The sequence below is a fragment of the Lepidochelys kempii genome, chromosome 5 (genome assembly GCF_965140265.1).
Source record: "Lepidochelys kempii isolate rLepKem1 chromosome 5, rLepKem1.hap2, whole genome shotgun sequence".
NCBI classification, from domain to species: domain Eukaryota; kingdom Metazoa; phylum Chordata; order Testudines; family Cheloniidae; genus Lepidochelys; species Lepidochelys kempii.
Genome location: NC_133260.1, coordinates 48113538 through 48130874, shown reverse-complemented (window position 1 = coordinate 48130874; position 17337 = coordinate 48113538). Strand labels below are relative to the sequence as shown.

Below are 17337 nucleotides of genomic sequence, written 5' to 3'. Positions count from 1 at the left end.
TACGTTGATGACGTTGCCTCTCATAATTAGGCCTAGGTTTATCGTATTTAAGGTTATGCACTTCAGCATGACTGTATTGGAAAGATTTTAGCCAGCTGACAGAAAAAGCTGTAAAATAATGCATTGCACAGTGATTCGAACCTAAGACTAGTAACCAAGACTTCTGGATTCTATACCCCACTCAACTTAATTTGTAAACCACTGTGAGAGTCAGATGAAACATGCTATGTAAATTCCTGTTAATATTTTTTAAAATAATTAAAAAGACAATTAAGCTATTGAAATGTTAGCACTTAATTCAATAGCCAGAGGCAAAAATATTTAACCTTAAAAGTGCCTTCAACCACACAAGATAGATTAATGATATTTTTGCCCGTGTTGAAGTAGTTTTTCCAATATTAAGTTAACAATATTATTACAGAATGTTATATTCATGTTTTTAAAAGGTCACATTAAAAGAAAAATATTTCTATATTCTATAACAAAAGCATACTTGCCTCTTAAATAATAAATAAAGAGTGGCTAAAGTAGATCAAAATAGCAGTGGGGAGTGGACCTAGTTTGGTGGTACTGCCACATGTCTTGACTTTGTAGAAGCACACCAATTTGCATGTGCAAAGCCAGTATTTTCATACACGGTTATTACTTATTTGTACTGTGGTAGCACTTAAGGTATGTCTTCAGTGCAATAAAACACTTGTGGCTGGCCCAGACCAGCTAACTCAGACTGTAGGACTATAAAATTGCAGCATGTTCCTGCTCAGGCTGGAGCCCAAATGGAATGACTACACTGCAATTTTATGGCCTCCCGAGCCTGAGTCAGCCAACATGGGCCAGCTGTGTGTTATTGCAGTGTAGACATACCCTCAGGACCCATTGTATTAGACATTGAATGTACATTATTGATTTATTTGTATTCCTGTAGCTGTATCATAAAAGTCTGTGCTGTCTCCAAAGAATTTACAATCTAAATGTATGAAAAGAGACTAATAAGGGGAAGTCCAGATAAAGGTGACACCATCATAGTTTGTACAGTGAGCAGCAATTAGACGGTCTCTGTTGCCTGGGCAATATCAGTGTTTGGTTATTTCCTGCCTGCCTTATTTTAAGGTGATTTTAATCTTTTCCTTTTGTCAAGGAGGCGGTAAAGCTGGTGGTGGAGGATGGGAGTTGTACTTGATGGTGCCTGGCATGGTTTGGGCTCACTACTAGTATTGTGTGCCCCACAGCCTGTGCCGGGAGGGCAGAGTGGCCCATTCTAGCTGCCTCTCGGTTATAGCCTGCATAATAACAACCCTAACCAACCGGTTTTTCTATGCACTTAAAACAAGTCAAAGTCAAATACTTCTCCTACGCACACAGGGCGCTGCTGCCGGCGGGCACCTCCCTCCTCGCACCCTGTTGAGTAGCGCTAGCCCCAGAGCCCTACCTGAAGGCGGCTGCTTCGCTGGAGGGCAAAGGAGAGGAGTTGGGGCCGCGCTATGAAGGCGCTGACCGATTTCCTGGGCGCGCTGAGCCCCAGACACGATGGAACGCAAAAAGCGGCGGCGGCGGAGCTACCCGCCGCCGACAATGAGACGCGTGAGTGAGCGCGAGGCTGGGGCTGGGGCTCGGCGCTGCGCAGCCACAGCGGGCTGGAGCAGCGGGGAACGCGCCGCGGGCAGACCACGGAACGGGGGGAACGTGGCCCAACTGCTGCGGAGCAAGCGTGAGGCGGGAGAGAGCAGCCCTGCTGTAGGAAGGGGAAGGGACTGCTTTTAGACAGCTAGACTGGGCAGAGGCTGTTCCTCGGCTCTGCACCGGGCCGTTTGCACTTCTCGGGCACCCGTTTTACAATCCCCGTCAGATCCCTTGCAGGAGGTGGTTTCCTCAGCCTCGACTGAGAGAAATCGAAGGCCTGCGGGTTTCTTCGCGTCCCCTCCCTGAGCTGCTTTTGGCCCGGGCTCAAGCTCCACAGTTAAGATCCAGACTTTCCCAAGGGCCTGGGATGTTTGGCTCTGCAGTTCGGGGTTGTCCCACTGTGGAAAGTGGAGGGGAGCTATAAAGTTTGGCTACAAGTCTGAATTCCTTCCCCTCCCAACATGTTTGGGGGGATTATTATTAATTTGTAAAAAGAAAAGGAGTACTTGTGGCACCTTAGAGACTAACCAATTTATTTGAGCATGAGCTTTCGTGAGCTACAGCTGAGCTGTAGCTCACGAAAGCTCATGCTCAAATAAATTGGTTAGTCTCTAAGGTGCCACAAGTACTCCTTTTCTTTTTGCGAATACAGACTAACACGGCTGTTCCTCTGAAACCTGTTATTAATTTGTGTTATTGGTATAGTAGCATCTAATCAGGAGGCTTTAAGCGTAGGACACACACGGTGTCCGAGAGAACTTACCTTCTAAACTAGAGGAGGAGCAGACAAAGGGGTGGGGGAACAAGATACAACATGCAAGTGAAGTGGTCAGGTTATCAGGTCCATTTTTTGGTTTTCCTTTTTGTCCCAAAGGAAGGAAAATACCAAGGGTGGCAGAGAAGGAAGTAATCAAACTATGTGCAATTTTATGTACATTAAAAATAATGCACGTGAATATCTATCAGAGCCCCTCAGTCTTTATAAATCTGGTATAATGAGAATCAGGGGTGCTGGTTTTGGCCCATGTCCAGTCCAAGTCCCTGAACCTGCAAACACTTGTGCACACACTTAACTTGAAACACATAAGAAATCCCCCTGATTTCAATGGGGCTGCTCACATGCTTGAAACACATACAGACATTTTGCAGAATTAGGGCCCAAATCAACTATGAAAGGACACTGGGTGAATGTCTGGCCCCACTGCAGTCAATGGTAAAACTTTTGCTGTCTCCAGGGTGTGGTATCCTCCTTCCTGTCTGCAGCCCGAACAGAAAACACTTTTGAGGTTAGGTGGGAAAGGGTACTATAACTTATAGTTGATAAGTCAAGAAATATTGCTATAAGAGCTTTAGAGACTAACAAATTTATTTGAAAAAAGAAAAGGAGTACTTGTGGCACCTTAGAGACTAACCAATTTATTTGAGCATAAGCTTTTGTGAGCTACAGCTTATGCTCAAATAAATTGGTTAGTCTCTAAGGTGCCACAAGTACTCCTTTTCTTTTTGCGAATACACACTAACACGGCTGTTACTCTGAAATTTATTTGAGCAAGTATTCCTTTTGTTTTTGTGGATCCAGACTAACACGGCTGCTACTCTGAAACCTGTCTCTGTAAGAGCTGGCAGACATTTGTCAAGTGAATAATTTTTTAACAGGAAAATGGCCCTTTTTTAGACATTGGAAATGTTAATTTTAAAATGTATTTTTCATTTTTTCCCTCCTTCCCCCAGTTCAATGGCAAACAGGGAAAAAAGGGGGAAAAGGTTTGGAGGAAACGACAGAAACCTGAAAAAATTAAAATTCAAAAATGAAAAATTTCACCAAAAAATTGAGTAAATGAAAAATCATACCTTCTCAGAACCCTCTTCCCCAACTATTCAACCAGCTAAACTCTGTTGAGCCTGCAAAACATTGTATTTCTTGCAGGGTAATGAGAGATTTTATCTTTGTGGCTAACATGGCAGGAAACTAAAAGTGAGACAAGCATAGAAAGATTCATTATTCAAACTCTAAACCAAGGGTAGTCAATAGGTGGACCATTGGCCCAATCCAAACCTCCAGACACTTTTGACCAGACCCTGAAATCTTTATTTACTTACTATCAATTTTTGTTGTTTTTTTATTATTATTTTCTCTTGAGTCTGGACCTCGACTGTACCTTGACTGAGAAAATTGGACCTTGACACAAAATAATTGACTATCCCAGCTCTAAACCATTCCAAGAGAGAATGCTGGAGCAATGCAAACCTCAGGCTTAGTGAGGGGTGTGTTTTGGTGGCTCCTGCAATGGAAGAGGGCAAAAAGGACAGGCTGCGTCCTGTGAGATTTCCAGCTCCATCAAGACTTCAGGATAGGCTTCGGTCTCCTGGGATTTGGCCAGTGATTTGGAGCCAGGAGATTTGGATTTAATAAAACCCAAGTGGTCAGAGCCACTTCCTGTTTGTTGGTTTCCAGTAGTCCACCCACCCTGCCTCAGCTACCTAGGTTCTTTGTGGGCTGTGCTAGTTGCCACTTTGGGGCTAGGAAGGATTTTTTCCCTGTACCACCAGACTGAGTGAAGTTGGTTGGTTTTATTTGTTTTTGTTTGCCTTCCTCCCAGTGAAACCTAGGGGTTGGATATTGGACAGCCAGAAGGCTGGAATTCTCCCCCTCCCAAAGGTCACAGCTTGGACCTGCATGAGAGTCATTTAGTTGTTCCAACTTTTGGCAGGTGCCCAGTGCAGGAACTGGCTGAGTTAGGCTCCGGATCCAAAAAGGCAATGCTGTAGGCATCCCAAGGGCATCTTCTTATGAGATGGGGGCATCATGTCTAACCCACTAGGAGCAAAAGCAAAGCAGTGGCCAGGGCAGTACCTTGGTGGACTGCTCTGCCAACACACCTGGCAGCGGTGCTGGCTGGGGGTTGAGCTCCCTCCTTTCCTCAACCCCCAAAAGTGTGAGGGAGCTAGCAGGCAAGTAGAGCTCACAGAGACCCTCCTTGTGTGATGATTGGCTCCCCCTGCAGTGGAAGACTCCAAGGATTGGCAAATGTTCAAAGAGAAGTGAGTGACTGCTCTGGGCTGTCCCCCGATGAGAATCTTGGGTGTAATTTGACAAAGTTGCGGCCTGGTTAAAAATCCATACCACGTGTCCTTGCCTTCTTCCACACACTGAGCATACCAAAGGACTTCTCTTTCAACTCTTGATTTCAATAGAATTATTCCTAGTTTACAGCAATGTAGGTAAAGGAGAATCAGGTCCATTAGTGCTGAAATAATGGTTAAATGTGGCAATGTAAGAAGCATAGGGATTTGTAGGCTTGGCCTTCCAAACATGATTTTTTCTTGTTTCTGTGCAGGTTATTTCTTCTGTACTGTTTCTGCCATCAGTCTTACTCCTCTTTATCCCAGGCACAGTGTGAACAGAGTAGAATGTTTTTTTACATTAAGCCCACTTGAAAATTAATTAATTTTCGACATTTGTGAAATTCAGACTTCAGGACTCCGGGTGAGAGGGAGAATTAGACTATGTCTACACTACAGGTTATGTCGGTATAATGTATGTCGCTCAGAGGTGTGAATAAACCAGCCCCCTGAGCAATATAAGTTACACTGATATAAGCACTCAGGCTTCTCCTGCTGCCATAGCTTCTGCCGTTCGCGGAGGTGGTTTTATTATGCCGACGTGAGAGTGTGTTCACTCGATGTGCTGGAGCAGCGCAGCTGCATCCGTACAGCTGTACTGCTGCAGCACTGTATGTGTAGACATGCCCTTAGTATGGTGGGGAACTTCCACATTACTGCAATATAATAGCTCTTGGGATATCACGGCTTTGGTGAAGCATGGCTAGATAACTTCTTAGGCGGTTGTCTTTCGTATTTAGTGCAGAAATGCATGTTTGTTTGCATCTTGCTGATTTTCTTGGAGATGAGTAGTTGCTGCAGAAAGTGGTGCTGGTGGTTCAGTAGGTAGCACTGTCCTCTCTGCGACCGTTCCAAACTGGTGCCCCGTCAGATATCTATCTGGTCTCTATGATATTTTAGCCTAACAGCTAAAGGTTAGTTATCTGTATCTATTGTGCTAGGAAAGAGGTGTGCTGACAGAGAAGTGTATAGGGCCATGTCTACACTAGCACTTCTGTCAGCAAAACTTTTGTCGCTCGGCGGGTGAAATAAATACCCCCTGAGCGACAAAAGTTTTGCTGCCATAAGCACTTATGTGCACAGTGCTATGTTGGCGAGAGACACGTTCCCGCTGACATAGCTACCACTGCTCGTTGAGCTGGTTTTATTATGTCGACGGGAGAGCTCTCTCCTGTCAGCATAACACGACTACATGGGAGACCAGCTGTATCGATACAGTTGTGCCACTGTAAGCTTGTAAGTGTAGACATAGCCTTAGACTTCTATTTTAGCTAGACTGATGTTTAATGCTCACTCTTTGAAATCTCTTTTCTGAGTTTATTAAACATTAATAGTTTTGTCAAAGCCAACCACGTGGGTGCCTAGTGATTTTGTTACGGTACCCAAAAAAGCCCAGCTTCCCCAGGTTTCTTTGTTACTAGAGGTGCTCTCTTTTTGGGTGAGGCATAAAACCAAGGTCTTGAGCTCTAGTAAATCTCATGAATTTTCCAAGAATTGGAATACTGTATTATCTCAGGTGTCCCAGTCAAATTCCAAGTAGGTAATCACCTTCTTTCTACCTAAACTCCTCTGTCAGTTTTACTTGGACGTATGCATGCATCAGTTCCTGCCCTACAGTATTATGGAGATTGGTGGTGTGTTCTGTTATATAGTTGTATGCAATGTTGTTGTAGCTGTGTCAGTCCCAGGGTATTAGAGAGACAAGGTGGATGAGGTAATATTTTTATTGAACCAACTTCTTCTGGTGAGAGAGACAAGCATTTGAGCTTAAAAAAGCTTGTCGCTCTCACCAGCAGAAGTGGTCCAATACAAGATATTACCTCACGCACCTTGTCTCTCAAACAATTGCTTCGTTTCACTCCCAAGGTGGCTGTATTTAAAAGAATGAGTGAAATAATTCCTGCAGTTTTGTACTGTTGGTTGTTACATTTGTAAAGCACCCTCGGACTCATTTGGGTGACAGGACCTATAGAAATGCAGTATCATTATTCTGGGAAGTGCAATTAATGATATTTTTGTGCGGTGAAAATTCTGTTTCTATTTGTTCTTAAAGAATTGGAACTAGAGAGATCAACCAGATTCCTGGGGGGGAGATGTAATATTGTAACAACAATTCCATGATAAAAAGTAAATAATTCACTTAGAATATTGAAACAAGAGGTGCATATCTCAAACAACAGGAGGTAAGAGGAGTAGAATCATAGAAGTTTAGGGTTGGAAGAGACCTCAGGAGGTCATCTACTCCAACACCCTGCTCAAAGCAGGACCAACTCCAACTGAATCATCCCAGCCAGGGCTTTGTCAAGCTGGGCCTTAAAAACCTCTAAGGATGGAGATTCCACCACCTCCGTAGGCAACCAATTCCAGTGCTTCACCACGCTCCTAGTGAAATAGTTTTTCCTAATATCCAACCTAGACCTCCCCCACTGCAACTTGAGACCATTGCTCCTTGTTCTGTCATCTAGCACCACTGAGAACAGCCTAGCTCCATCCTCTTTGGAACCCCCCTTCAGGTAGTTGAAGGCTGCTATCAAATCCCCCCTCACCCTTCTTTTCTAAATAAGCCCAGTTCCCTCACCCTCTCCTTCTAAGTCATATGCCCCAGCCCCCAATTATTTTCGTTGCTGTCTGCTGAACTCTCTGTAGTGGGGGGCCCAGAACTGGACGCAATACTCCAGATGTGGCCTCACCAGTGCTGAATTAGAGAGGGATAATCACTTCCCTCCATCTGCTGGCAATGCTCCTACTAATGCAATCCAAAATGCCATTAGCCTGCTTGGCAACAAGGGCACACTATTGACTCATATCCAGCTTCTTATCCACTGTAATCCCCGTGTTCTTTTCTGAGAACTGCTGCTTAGCCAGTCGGTTCCCAGCCTGTAGCAGTACATGGGATTCTTCCATCCTAAGTGCAGGGCTCTGCACTTGTCCTTTTTGAACCTCATCAGATTTCTTTTGGCCCAATCCTCCAATTTGTCTAGGTCGCTCTGGACCCTATCCCTACCCTCTAGCATATCTACCTCTCCCCCCATCTTAGTGTCATCTGCAAACCTGCTGAGGGTGCAATCCATCCCATCATCCAGATCATTAATGAAGATGTTGAACAAAGTAGAGTTGTCATTTAAGTTTTTTATGACTATTTCTTAAATACCATAAACTACTTTGTCACATTTTCTACAGTGTTACCACATGAGAGAGAATTTCATCATGCTGCTAAAATGAACAATTTGGAAACCATGGAGAACTTACTTAGGAAGAATGTTAACATTAATGCTGTAAATACTGTGAGTATAAAATACTGTATGATATTTTAATTACCAGAAATATGCATTGTGTATGGTCGCTAAGTCAAATCTCAAAAGTACTAGTGTATTTGACTGCAAGAGGAGGAGTATAAAGATACCCTTGAAGAAAATTCTCTGCACAAGTAGTATTTCAGGTGTCCAGTTGAGTGCCCAAATCTTGTGAAGTGAAGAGTGCCCTCCACTTGCACTTAGCGAGAGTGTAGGGTGATCCGTAATTCATAGGTCTAGTGGTCAGTGTATAAGAGTGGGACCAGGAACTTCTGAGTTATAATCTTGATACTCTATGACCTTGGGCAATTAGTTTAACCTCTGCCTCAGTATCCCCATCTGTAAAATGGGTATACTTAACCTCACAGACATTTTTGGTTCTTGTGAAATGCTTTGCAGATTAAAATGCACATAAAGAGTTGTGTTGTTCAATGTGTGCTGCAACATGACTGCACTTGTATTGTATTGTTACTCTGAAACCTGTCACTTGTATTGTGTGGCTACAAGGTGAGGTCAGAATTCAGACCTGATGCAAGCAGATGGAACTCTATTGATATCAACAAGAGTTGTAGCCTTGTGGTGTAGATCTAAATTTGGACTAGAATATTCTACAGAAAGTGTTGCAGCATTTCATGGAGAAGAATGTTAGTCCCATCCCAGAATAACAAAGAGTGGGCCTTTTTCCCCCTATAGTGCCTGCCTACCCACGGCAATTCACTCCCCTTAGGCAGCCCATTCAGGGGGTTCGTACAAATGGTTGCCAGCCTGCATCAAACATTTAGGTGTAAACTGTCTGACTTAGCACATCCTACTACTTAATCACAAGTTCTGAAAAAAATGTGCCTCCTTTTCCACATGCTTGGTTTTGAACGGGGGAAATAAGAGTACCTGCAGCTGGATTCCTGAGTCCTCCTTCAGAGAGGAAAGAGAAAAAGGATCCCTTTAAAATTACATTCTTTTGGATAAGAATATTGTTTCCATCAATACATACTGCTATTAATGGTACTCTGGACATGAAATTTTTGACAGCCCTGAGCAATGTAACTAGGTTGATCTCATTTTTAAGTGCAGACCACGCCTATTTCATATGTGCAGACCCACTGAACTCCTTCAGTTTATTTGCACGTGTAAAGTTATTCATTGAGGGTTGGAGGATGGAAACCTTTGTTTGCATAAACAACAGACCAAACTGAAATGGTGACTAATACCAAGTAAGAGGAGCATTTGAGTCGTGCATTACAGAGATAAAATCAAAAACAAATATGTAGCAACCAGGATATCATCAAGAAACAAATGGAATTACATAAATCTTAGACCTGGTCTACAGCTATTGCAGAGCACTCGTGGTATAGATATCACCTAAATCTTTGCTTTTAAAATCAAACAGTAAAATAGAAATTGTGAAAATGAATGTTTTCTGCATAGCATATCTCCTCTCTCTAAGCAATGTGTGTTTAGTAAAGCCCTGTTAATGACACGTTAGTGAGTTGCAGTGAATGGATTAGAATGGCACATAAATACCTAATGTACTCTGGTTCTACTAGATTTCATTAAACACAATATTTAATTTAGATACAAGGGAACAGAAATACAGATAATGGCAAATGTTGGCTAGAGAATGTGCAAATGAATGTGTATTGGTGAGTTTTGATCAGAGGATTCAGAAATCCTGATAATTTGTGTAATAAAAATAATTATATTATATACCTATCCACCCAGGCTTGTTTTATTTCAGCTGCAGCGCACAGCTCTCCATTTTGCTGTGGCAGGAAATCATGTGTCTACTGTGGATTTTCTTCTCCATCACAAAGCTAGAGTGGATGTTGCAGATAAGGTAAGCAAACCACTACTGTCAGATCAAAAAACATGGTCTGAATCCTTGGCTGCTACAGTTGCAACAGCACAGCACAAGAGAGGTATCTGTGTGTGTGTAAAGGTGATTTAATGCCATCAGTGCAGTTCCTCAATCCTGGGGTGGGTGTGTCCCAGTTTGGATCTCTCTGTAAATTAGAGCAGCTGTTAGACTGCTCTAATTTACACCACCAGTAGCCCCAACGGGCTGACAAAGCAACCAGGGATCACTGGAGAACAGATAACCACTGGCCATGTCCCCTTTCCTCCAGCACACCACCTCTCCTCTGGCAGCTGAGAGGGGAGCAGTATAGTAGTCACTATGCTGTCTCTATGCTCTCAAAGGACTCCCTGCACTGGGGTGGATGGCTAGATTATGTCAGTTTTAGAGCCACTTTGGCCGGCAGTATGAGGCAGAGTGGCTGCAGCACAGTGGGAGATCCGGCCCATATACTAATGAAGCAAAACTCCTTATGGGTTAGTAAGAGTGAACAGATTTCAAAGGGAAAGAGTTTTTAAAATGCAATTCACTTTTCACCAGATATGCTGTTTGTTTACTTTTTGTACTTCATTCTGTTTGGATATGATGCAAATAGATTAGCCATTTTGAATTTTGTTTCGGTTTGTTTAACTGTCTTCCCATAACTAATACAGTGCTGTAATGTTTGACTTACAAACACTGAAGGGAAATGTATACATCCAAACAGCTGGGTTACAAGTTATGACTTGTAATTCATGACAATATTTCTATGAATAATTAGGTGGTGTAATTTTTAAAAAATAAAACTGACATTTAGGTGTAAACTCTCTGTCCTTCCTTCTAGAATTTCTCATTCCTGTTTAAGGGCCCAGTAGAGAGGTTTTGGAGTTCTTAAAACATTATATTAGAGATGTTTTTGTGAAAATTCTAGAAATATTTATACCCTTTTCATGCGAGACTTCTCCTGTTTTATACTTTTTTTTCTAAACTAAAACTAAACCATCGCTAAAAAGAATTTACAGTGCAATCCTGATTACGGGTGAGATTAACAGGGTGGCTGGGCCATTAAGAGGAACGGGGCTCAGTGAATCTGTTCCTGTCCAGGTGCTCCCAGTTGGGCCACTTAAGAGGGCGGGGCAGCACCTAGGATACTCTGTCTAATGAGACCCAGTGCATCAGAGCAGACAGAATTAGTCAGGAGACAGAGCAGGAGATGAGAGCTATCAGAGAAAGAAGGTGCTCCCTGGGAAAGGATGAAGGCAGGAGATCCACAAGGAGATTCCTGGCTGGCATTCCCAAGCTAGAGAGCGCTAAAGGCAGGCGAAATAGTAGAGTGAGATCCTGTTGACTCTGCGACAGAGGGCTGGAGCCAAGGGCCAAAGAGGCTGAAGGAAGGGAGAGAAGTAGAGGAAATGACCCGCTGGTATCTCCTTGCTGGAGAGCTGGGGCCCAGAGGAACAATAAGAGGCTCTCAGCAAAGAGGCTGTGGAAGTTCCCACTGGGAAGAGTGGGGTTGTACCCCAGAAGGAGGGTTAGGGTGGCTGTGTTGATAGAGGAACAGAGGAGGACTAACAAAGAGTCTGGGTGTGGTAGAGGACACTGGAAAGTGGTATGTGTAAAGTGAATAACCAAGAGGATATATGATTTTTAAGGCTTACTTGCACTGGGGTGATATGGACTATTCTTGGAGACTTTTGTATTGTGTTTGGTAAATAAATTATGTTATGGACTTGAGTGTGTGCTTCTGTGGAATTACTGAGAAGCCAAAAGGGAAAATGAGGCAAAGGGCTACTTGCAAGGTTACCCTGAGACCACAATGAGACAGCTGGTTGTGAGCTAGGAGGGAAAATAATTATCTGTGAAATATGTGAATACTTCTTTGTGTGACCTATCTCTTCCACAGTATGTGATATTCATAAGCTTCAAAAAAATGCCATGGCAGGGCATGTTCCAGGGTATGTTAGATATTGTAGAATACTTTAATGTGAAGTGTCCCAAAGGGAGAAAGGAGGCTGCCTGGCATATGGGCTACTGTGTTACGTCACACAAATGCTGGCTCTGTGTTGCAAATGGGAATCCAGATTGAGGCAGCGAGGGGAAGAATGGGGTGATTAGTTTGATCAGGAAAAAGTGCCAAGATGTCACTCTTTTGTAGCCCCCTTTCACCTGTTTTTTTGTTACTATTGCAGACCTTGGCAATACAACTGCTTTTTGTTCTGCAGAGCGTTCTGCTCCATTGAAGTCTATGGAAGTTTTGCCCTGGACTTCAACTGAGGCAGGATTGGGCTTCTGTAGTCCTAGGTTAAAAATGTATGTGCAGTCTACAAAGTGGATTTATCACAACTATCCTTGTAGCTTTAGGCACTGGGGCATGTGAAAGCAGCTATATTTAATTAAAGCTATATATAAAGAACAATAGAAACACTCGGAAGTGAACAAAGAGCCAGCGCAAATTGGTGCTTCCCATCGCTAATATCGCACTGTGCTCCAGCTATGGCTTCTGAGTGGTCTTTAAAGAGTAGCCCCATGTGCAGTGTTATACAGTGTTCCAGTGGAGGTCGAAAGGCATGAATAACTGTTATAAGGTCTTCATTCAAGAGAAACAGTTTGTGTGAGATGTTGATGGAAAAAGTCACGTGTGCCAACAAGTCCACCTGGGACTCCAGAGCAAATGAGGCTCCAGAAGGACCTCTAAATTGTGTACCTCTTTGACAAAGGCTTGGATAAACACCAGCTCAGTTAAGGAGGCAGACGCTATCCCTACCATGTCCTTCAGATGCTCTCCTCCAATCAACCAATATCCCTTCCGTCCTGTCTGGTTTGAGTTTTGGCCAGTTCGCTCTACTCCAAACCCCCTACCTTGGCCAGGCACTGGAAAAACAAAGATAATGTAGCCTTTGGGCTCAGTGAGAGAGAGACCTGGTGCTCAGTGTCCTCTGCATACTGATATCTGTGCCTCCCAAACTGTCTCTCCCAGTCGGCATATCTACAGTACAGGAGAGGTGAGACAGAACAGAATCCTGCAGAGCCCCATGAGGAAGAGACTTTAGCATGGTGGAGCAATTAACCTAGACCACCTGCAGGGATCTTTTTGAAAGGTAGAGCTGAAATCACCTGAGCAATATTGTCCACTGCTGCCAGGGTCTGCAACTGAGTTAACTTTTGTACATCCCATAGTCTTTGACTTGTACTACAGCTCAGAGATTTCCTTATTGTGAATCACTTGCAAGCAGGGCTGGGAAACTAAACAGAGTTACCATTTAGAAACTTAAATATTTATAGCAGGGGTCGGCAACCTATGGTGTTGGCTGCCAAACCCAGGCCAGCAGCAGGCTGAGTGGGCTGGCGGCTGGGACCCCGGCAGGCAACAGCATGCCATTAAAAATCCTGCCCGCCCCGGCCCACTCTTCTCCGCCCGGCCCCCACGGAGGCAGGGTGAAGAAGCTCCCGTCTCCCCTGCTTCTTCCCCCAGCGTGCTGGGTTCCTGCCCCTACCCCCCTCCTCTCCCTCCCTGCCGCCGATCAGCTGATGGCCCTTGCGAGGGAGGGGGAGAAGTGGAGCCGCAGCCCGCTCACTGCTCCGGGGAGGGGAGGAGGCAGAGAAAAGGCAGGAGCGGGGCCTTGGGGAAGGGAGGTGGAATCAGAGCATATCCCCTCCAGCCCCCTGCCGTGAGCCGCTCTGGGCAGGGAGGTGGGAGCATCCCCAGGATCCTAGCCAACACCCTCAGCCCTCTGCCCTGACCCCTACACCACCAACCCCCACACCCAGCCCTCTGCCCTGACACCTGCACCCCCCGACCCACACCCAGCCCTCTGCCCTGACCCTTGCACTCCCCTCACACCCAGCACTATGCCCTGACCCCTGCACCCCCCACACCCCATGCCCTGACTCTTACACCCCCTACATTCCCACCCCCACCCTGAGCACCAAATGGGAGCACCTGCGCACACTCACTCACCCCCCACATTCCCACCTGCACCCCTCGCACCAAATGGGAGCTGCCCAGGTAAGCACTCCACCCCCAAACCTCCTGCCCCAACCCTGAGTCCCCTCCCTCATTCTAGCTCCTGGCCAGACCCTCCATCCCAACCCCCAGAAGCCTGCTCCTTCACCCCCAGCCCTGTGCTCAGTGCACTCCCACCCTCAGCTCAGTGCAGAGAGAGAGGAAGAGAATGGCTAGAACCAGGGAGAAGGTAGGTACCCCTCTATGTGAGCAGGGCTGAGATCCCAGACGGGCAGCGGGCTGAGCAGGGCTGGCAGCTGGGACCCTGGCTGGCAAGAGCCGCTTAGCCCACTGCCAGTCTGGGGTCCCAACCGCAGGTCCCGCTCAGCCTGCTGCCGGCCTAGGTGAACGGAAGCCCAGGCTGGCAATGGGCTGAGCTGGGTAAGATCAGCATTTTAGTTTAATTTTACATGAAGTTTCTTAAACATTTTGAAAACTTTGTTTACTTTCCATATGACAATAGTTTAGTTATATTATATATAGACTTAGAGAGAGACCTTCTAAAAATGTTAAAATGTATTACTGACACGCAAAACCTTAAATTAATAAATGAAGACTCGGCACCCCACTTCTGAAAGGTTGCCGACCCCTGATTTATACCATCAGGAAAGACAGTTAAGTAAGTCTTATCATTCTGAACCCAAAATGTTCATAGCGAATTAGCCATGTGATTGTACCTTTTTTTGTCTGACAAGCTGAAAGCCGCATGTATGATTAATATGAAAAGTTCTAAAATGACTACAGCTGTAATACATTCAATTTTATAAGTGGTGGACAGCTGGCTTTGAACAATAGTCCTCCATAACAATGACTAAGGGACTGCCTATACTGCAGTCATGAGGTGTGATTGCAGCACATGTAGATGTGCCTAAGTCAGCTTTGAACTAGCTAGATCACAACTAGCTGGAGTAACAATTGCAGGGTAGCTGCAGTGACACGGACTAGCCGCTTAAGGGTATACCCTGGGTAGGGTTGTACTCGGGAGGCTAGCCTGTGCCACCACCCTTGCTGCTGCAGCTACACTGCTGCTGTACTCAAGCTAGCTATGATCTAGGGTAATAGGGTTATATCGATAATACTGGACCCAGGATGTACGTTTGCAGGACCCAACTAGATACATTCTCCCAGTTTGGCAGTGAACCATTAATAAGTACTCACTGAGTACAGTCTTTCAACCAGTTGTGCACCTACCGTATAGTAACTTCACCTGAACCACATTTCCCTAGTTTGTTTATGAGAATGTCATGTGGGACTGTGTCAAAAGCCTTAGTAAATCAGATATACCACATCTACAACTCCGTCTGCCATTCACTAGGCCAAACCTGACAAAGAAGGAAATTAGGTTGGTTTGGCATGAGTTGTCCTTGCTTAATCCTTAAAATCCTCTAGGTGTTTACAGACTGATTTTTTTAATAATTGGTTCCAGTATCTTCCCATATGTTGGAGTTAGGCTGACTGGTCTATAATTTCCCAGGTCCTCTTTGTTCCCCTTTTTGAAGATAGGTGCTATGTTTGCTCATTTCCAGTCTTCTGGGACCTCACCTGTCCTCCATGAGTTCTTGAAGATAATCCCTAATACATATAATTGTAATGTATATTAATTCCAAGTTTGTATCTTCTGTATTTGTATAACTTATATCTAAACTGTATTAAGCTATCGTCAGTGGTAAACTATTTCCAATATTCTCTCTGAGCTTTTTTAAAAGTATATTTAAGCAATAAAATAATTTTATGGGATCATTAACATTTTTGGGTGCATCATAAGGCTGTAGAATTACAAAGGTGTATGCTAGTTGCCTCATTAAACATGCCCCTCAGTGTCTTGTTCTGATTATAACTAGGCTTGGAAGGATTAGGTTTTAATTAATTTAATTAGTAAATGTTGGTAATCCCCTAGTTCTCCCTCCACTGAAAACCCTATGGAAATATTTTCCCCATCGTTATTAATTGAAATTTAAAATCTATATAATGTAATGCGCTTGCAGATAACTCATACACTCTTTGGCAGTCAGTTGTAACTTGCAATTAATAAGAAATGCTATGATATATCAAACATTCTGACTTTGTTTCTGAATCTGGTATGAATTTCATCTTCATTCTATTCCAAGTAAATAAAATTCCAAATAAATAACAGTAAGGTCCAAGGTGTTCTTAAAAATCATTGTTTGTACAAAATTTAAGTTGGGGGGGGGAATTAAAACCTCGGAAATAAACATAATATTGTTCTTCATTTTTCAGCTTACCTGTTAAAAATGATATATTTAAAAGCATTTTTCCTTTTTATTCTACTTACTAGTCCACTATGGAAATAATGTCTAATACTATGTCTGTGGAGATGACAGTGTGTTCTGGCTTAATTCCTGGAATTACAACATCTAGAAAGTATTATTGCAGGTGGGGGGAATAATGCCGCAGGCAGTTTAACATTTCTCACATTACACCAGCCACCTCTAAAATACAGCTGTGTTCAGAGAGGTAGATTCCAGAAATGACTAAAGACACACTTTAAGGACTCCATCTTGCAAACATTTAATCACATGTTTAACTCTGAGCATGCAGGTAATCCTGCTGAAGTCAAGCACGTGCACGCATTTTGCAAAGATGGGGACTTTTATGATTAAAGTGTCTTTTTTTTTTTTTTTTTTTTTTTTTAAAGCAGGGATAATGTCCCTAACCTCTGTTTGCCAGAAGCTGGGAATGGGCAACAGGGGATGGATCACTTGATGATTCCCTGTTCTGTTCATTCCCTCTGGAGCACCTGGCATTGGCCACTGTTGGAAGACAGGATACTGGGCTAGATGGACCTTTGGTCTGACACAGTATGGCCGTTCTTATGTAATCCTGTATTCTAACCGAGCTCCTTTTGAATAGTATGGTGTGAAATTGTGAGGTTTGTAAAAACTCCTTTTAAAAAAAATTAAGCTTTCTTCTGCTCCCATGTTTGTTTAGAAAGGTCTTTGTGAGCCACAATCCCACCCGTCTACCCCCTTTCTTTACGTGTGTACGGTGGGTGATGCTTGTTCCACATTCACTTTCAGCTCTGTTGCTGCTGTTCATTGTTGTTTAATATTTATATTACAGTAGCACCCCGAGGCCCCAGTCACAATCAAAACCTATTATGCTGAATGCTGTACCAACACACATGAAGACATAGTCCCCGCATCCTATTGTAGACTCTAGTGGAGAGGGTGTACCATCAACAATATAGTGAAACTAACTATACGCAAATGTACTAAGTTGACAACTGGGGAATAAATAGGATAAAATAATTGCTTTTCTCTAATTTCTACGCTCGCCTTTTTAATATCAACTGTAACAAAGGCAGGTACAACATTTTCAGATAGAAATGTGATTTTCAATTTGGTGGTGATCCTTCATACAACGTGATTATATCCCTATGGCAGGGGGAGCATCAGTATAATAGCAAATTGCTACACACATCTGGTCAAAATTCTGAGTCCAGAGGT

At 43.8% G+C, this 17337-nt stretch overlaps 2 protein-coding genes across 8 annotated transcripts in view; both read left to right on the top strand.

The window, feature by feature from the left end:
* The window catches only part of POLK (DNA polymerase kappa), a 78396-nt gene extending 76964 nt beyond the window's left edge, over positions 1-1432 (top strand). For all 6 annotated transcript variants that reach the window (XM_073344208.1, XM_073344207.1, XM_073344203.1 and 3 more), the window contains one exon: positions 1363-1432. In XM_073344208.1, coding sequence (XP_073200309.1) covers positions 1363-1409 — 47 coding nt within the window. In that variant the 3' untranslated portion in view covers positions 1410-1432. The remainder of the gene's footprint in view (positions 1-1362) is intronic.
* A 49-nt stretch (positions 1433-1481) lies between these two features.
* ANKDD1B (ankyrin repeat and death domain containing 1B) overlaps positions 1482-17337 on the top strand; it is a 41239-nt gene continuing 25383 nt past the window's right edge. For both annotated transcript variants that reach the window (XM_073344224.1, XM_073344223.1), the window contains exons 1-3: positions 1482-1581; positions 7924-8027; positions 9772-9870. In XM_073344224.1, coding sequence (XP_073200325.1) covers positions 1482-1581; positions 7924-8027; positions 9772-9870 — 303 coding nt within the window. The remainder of the gene's footprint in view (positions 1582-7923; positions 8028-9771; positions 9871-17337) is intronic.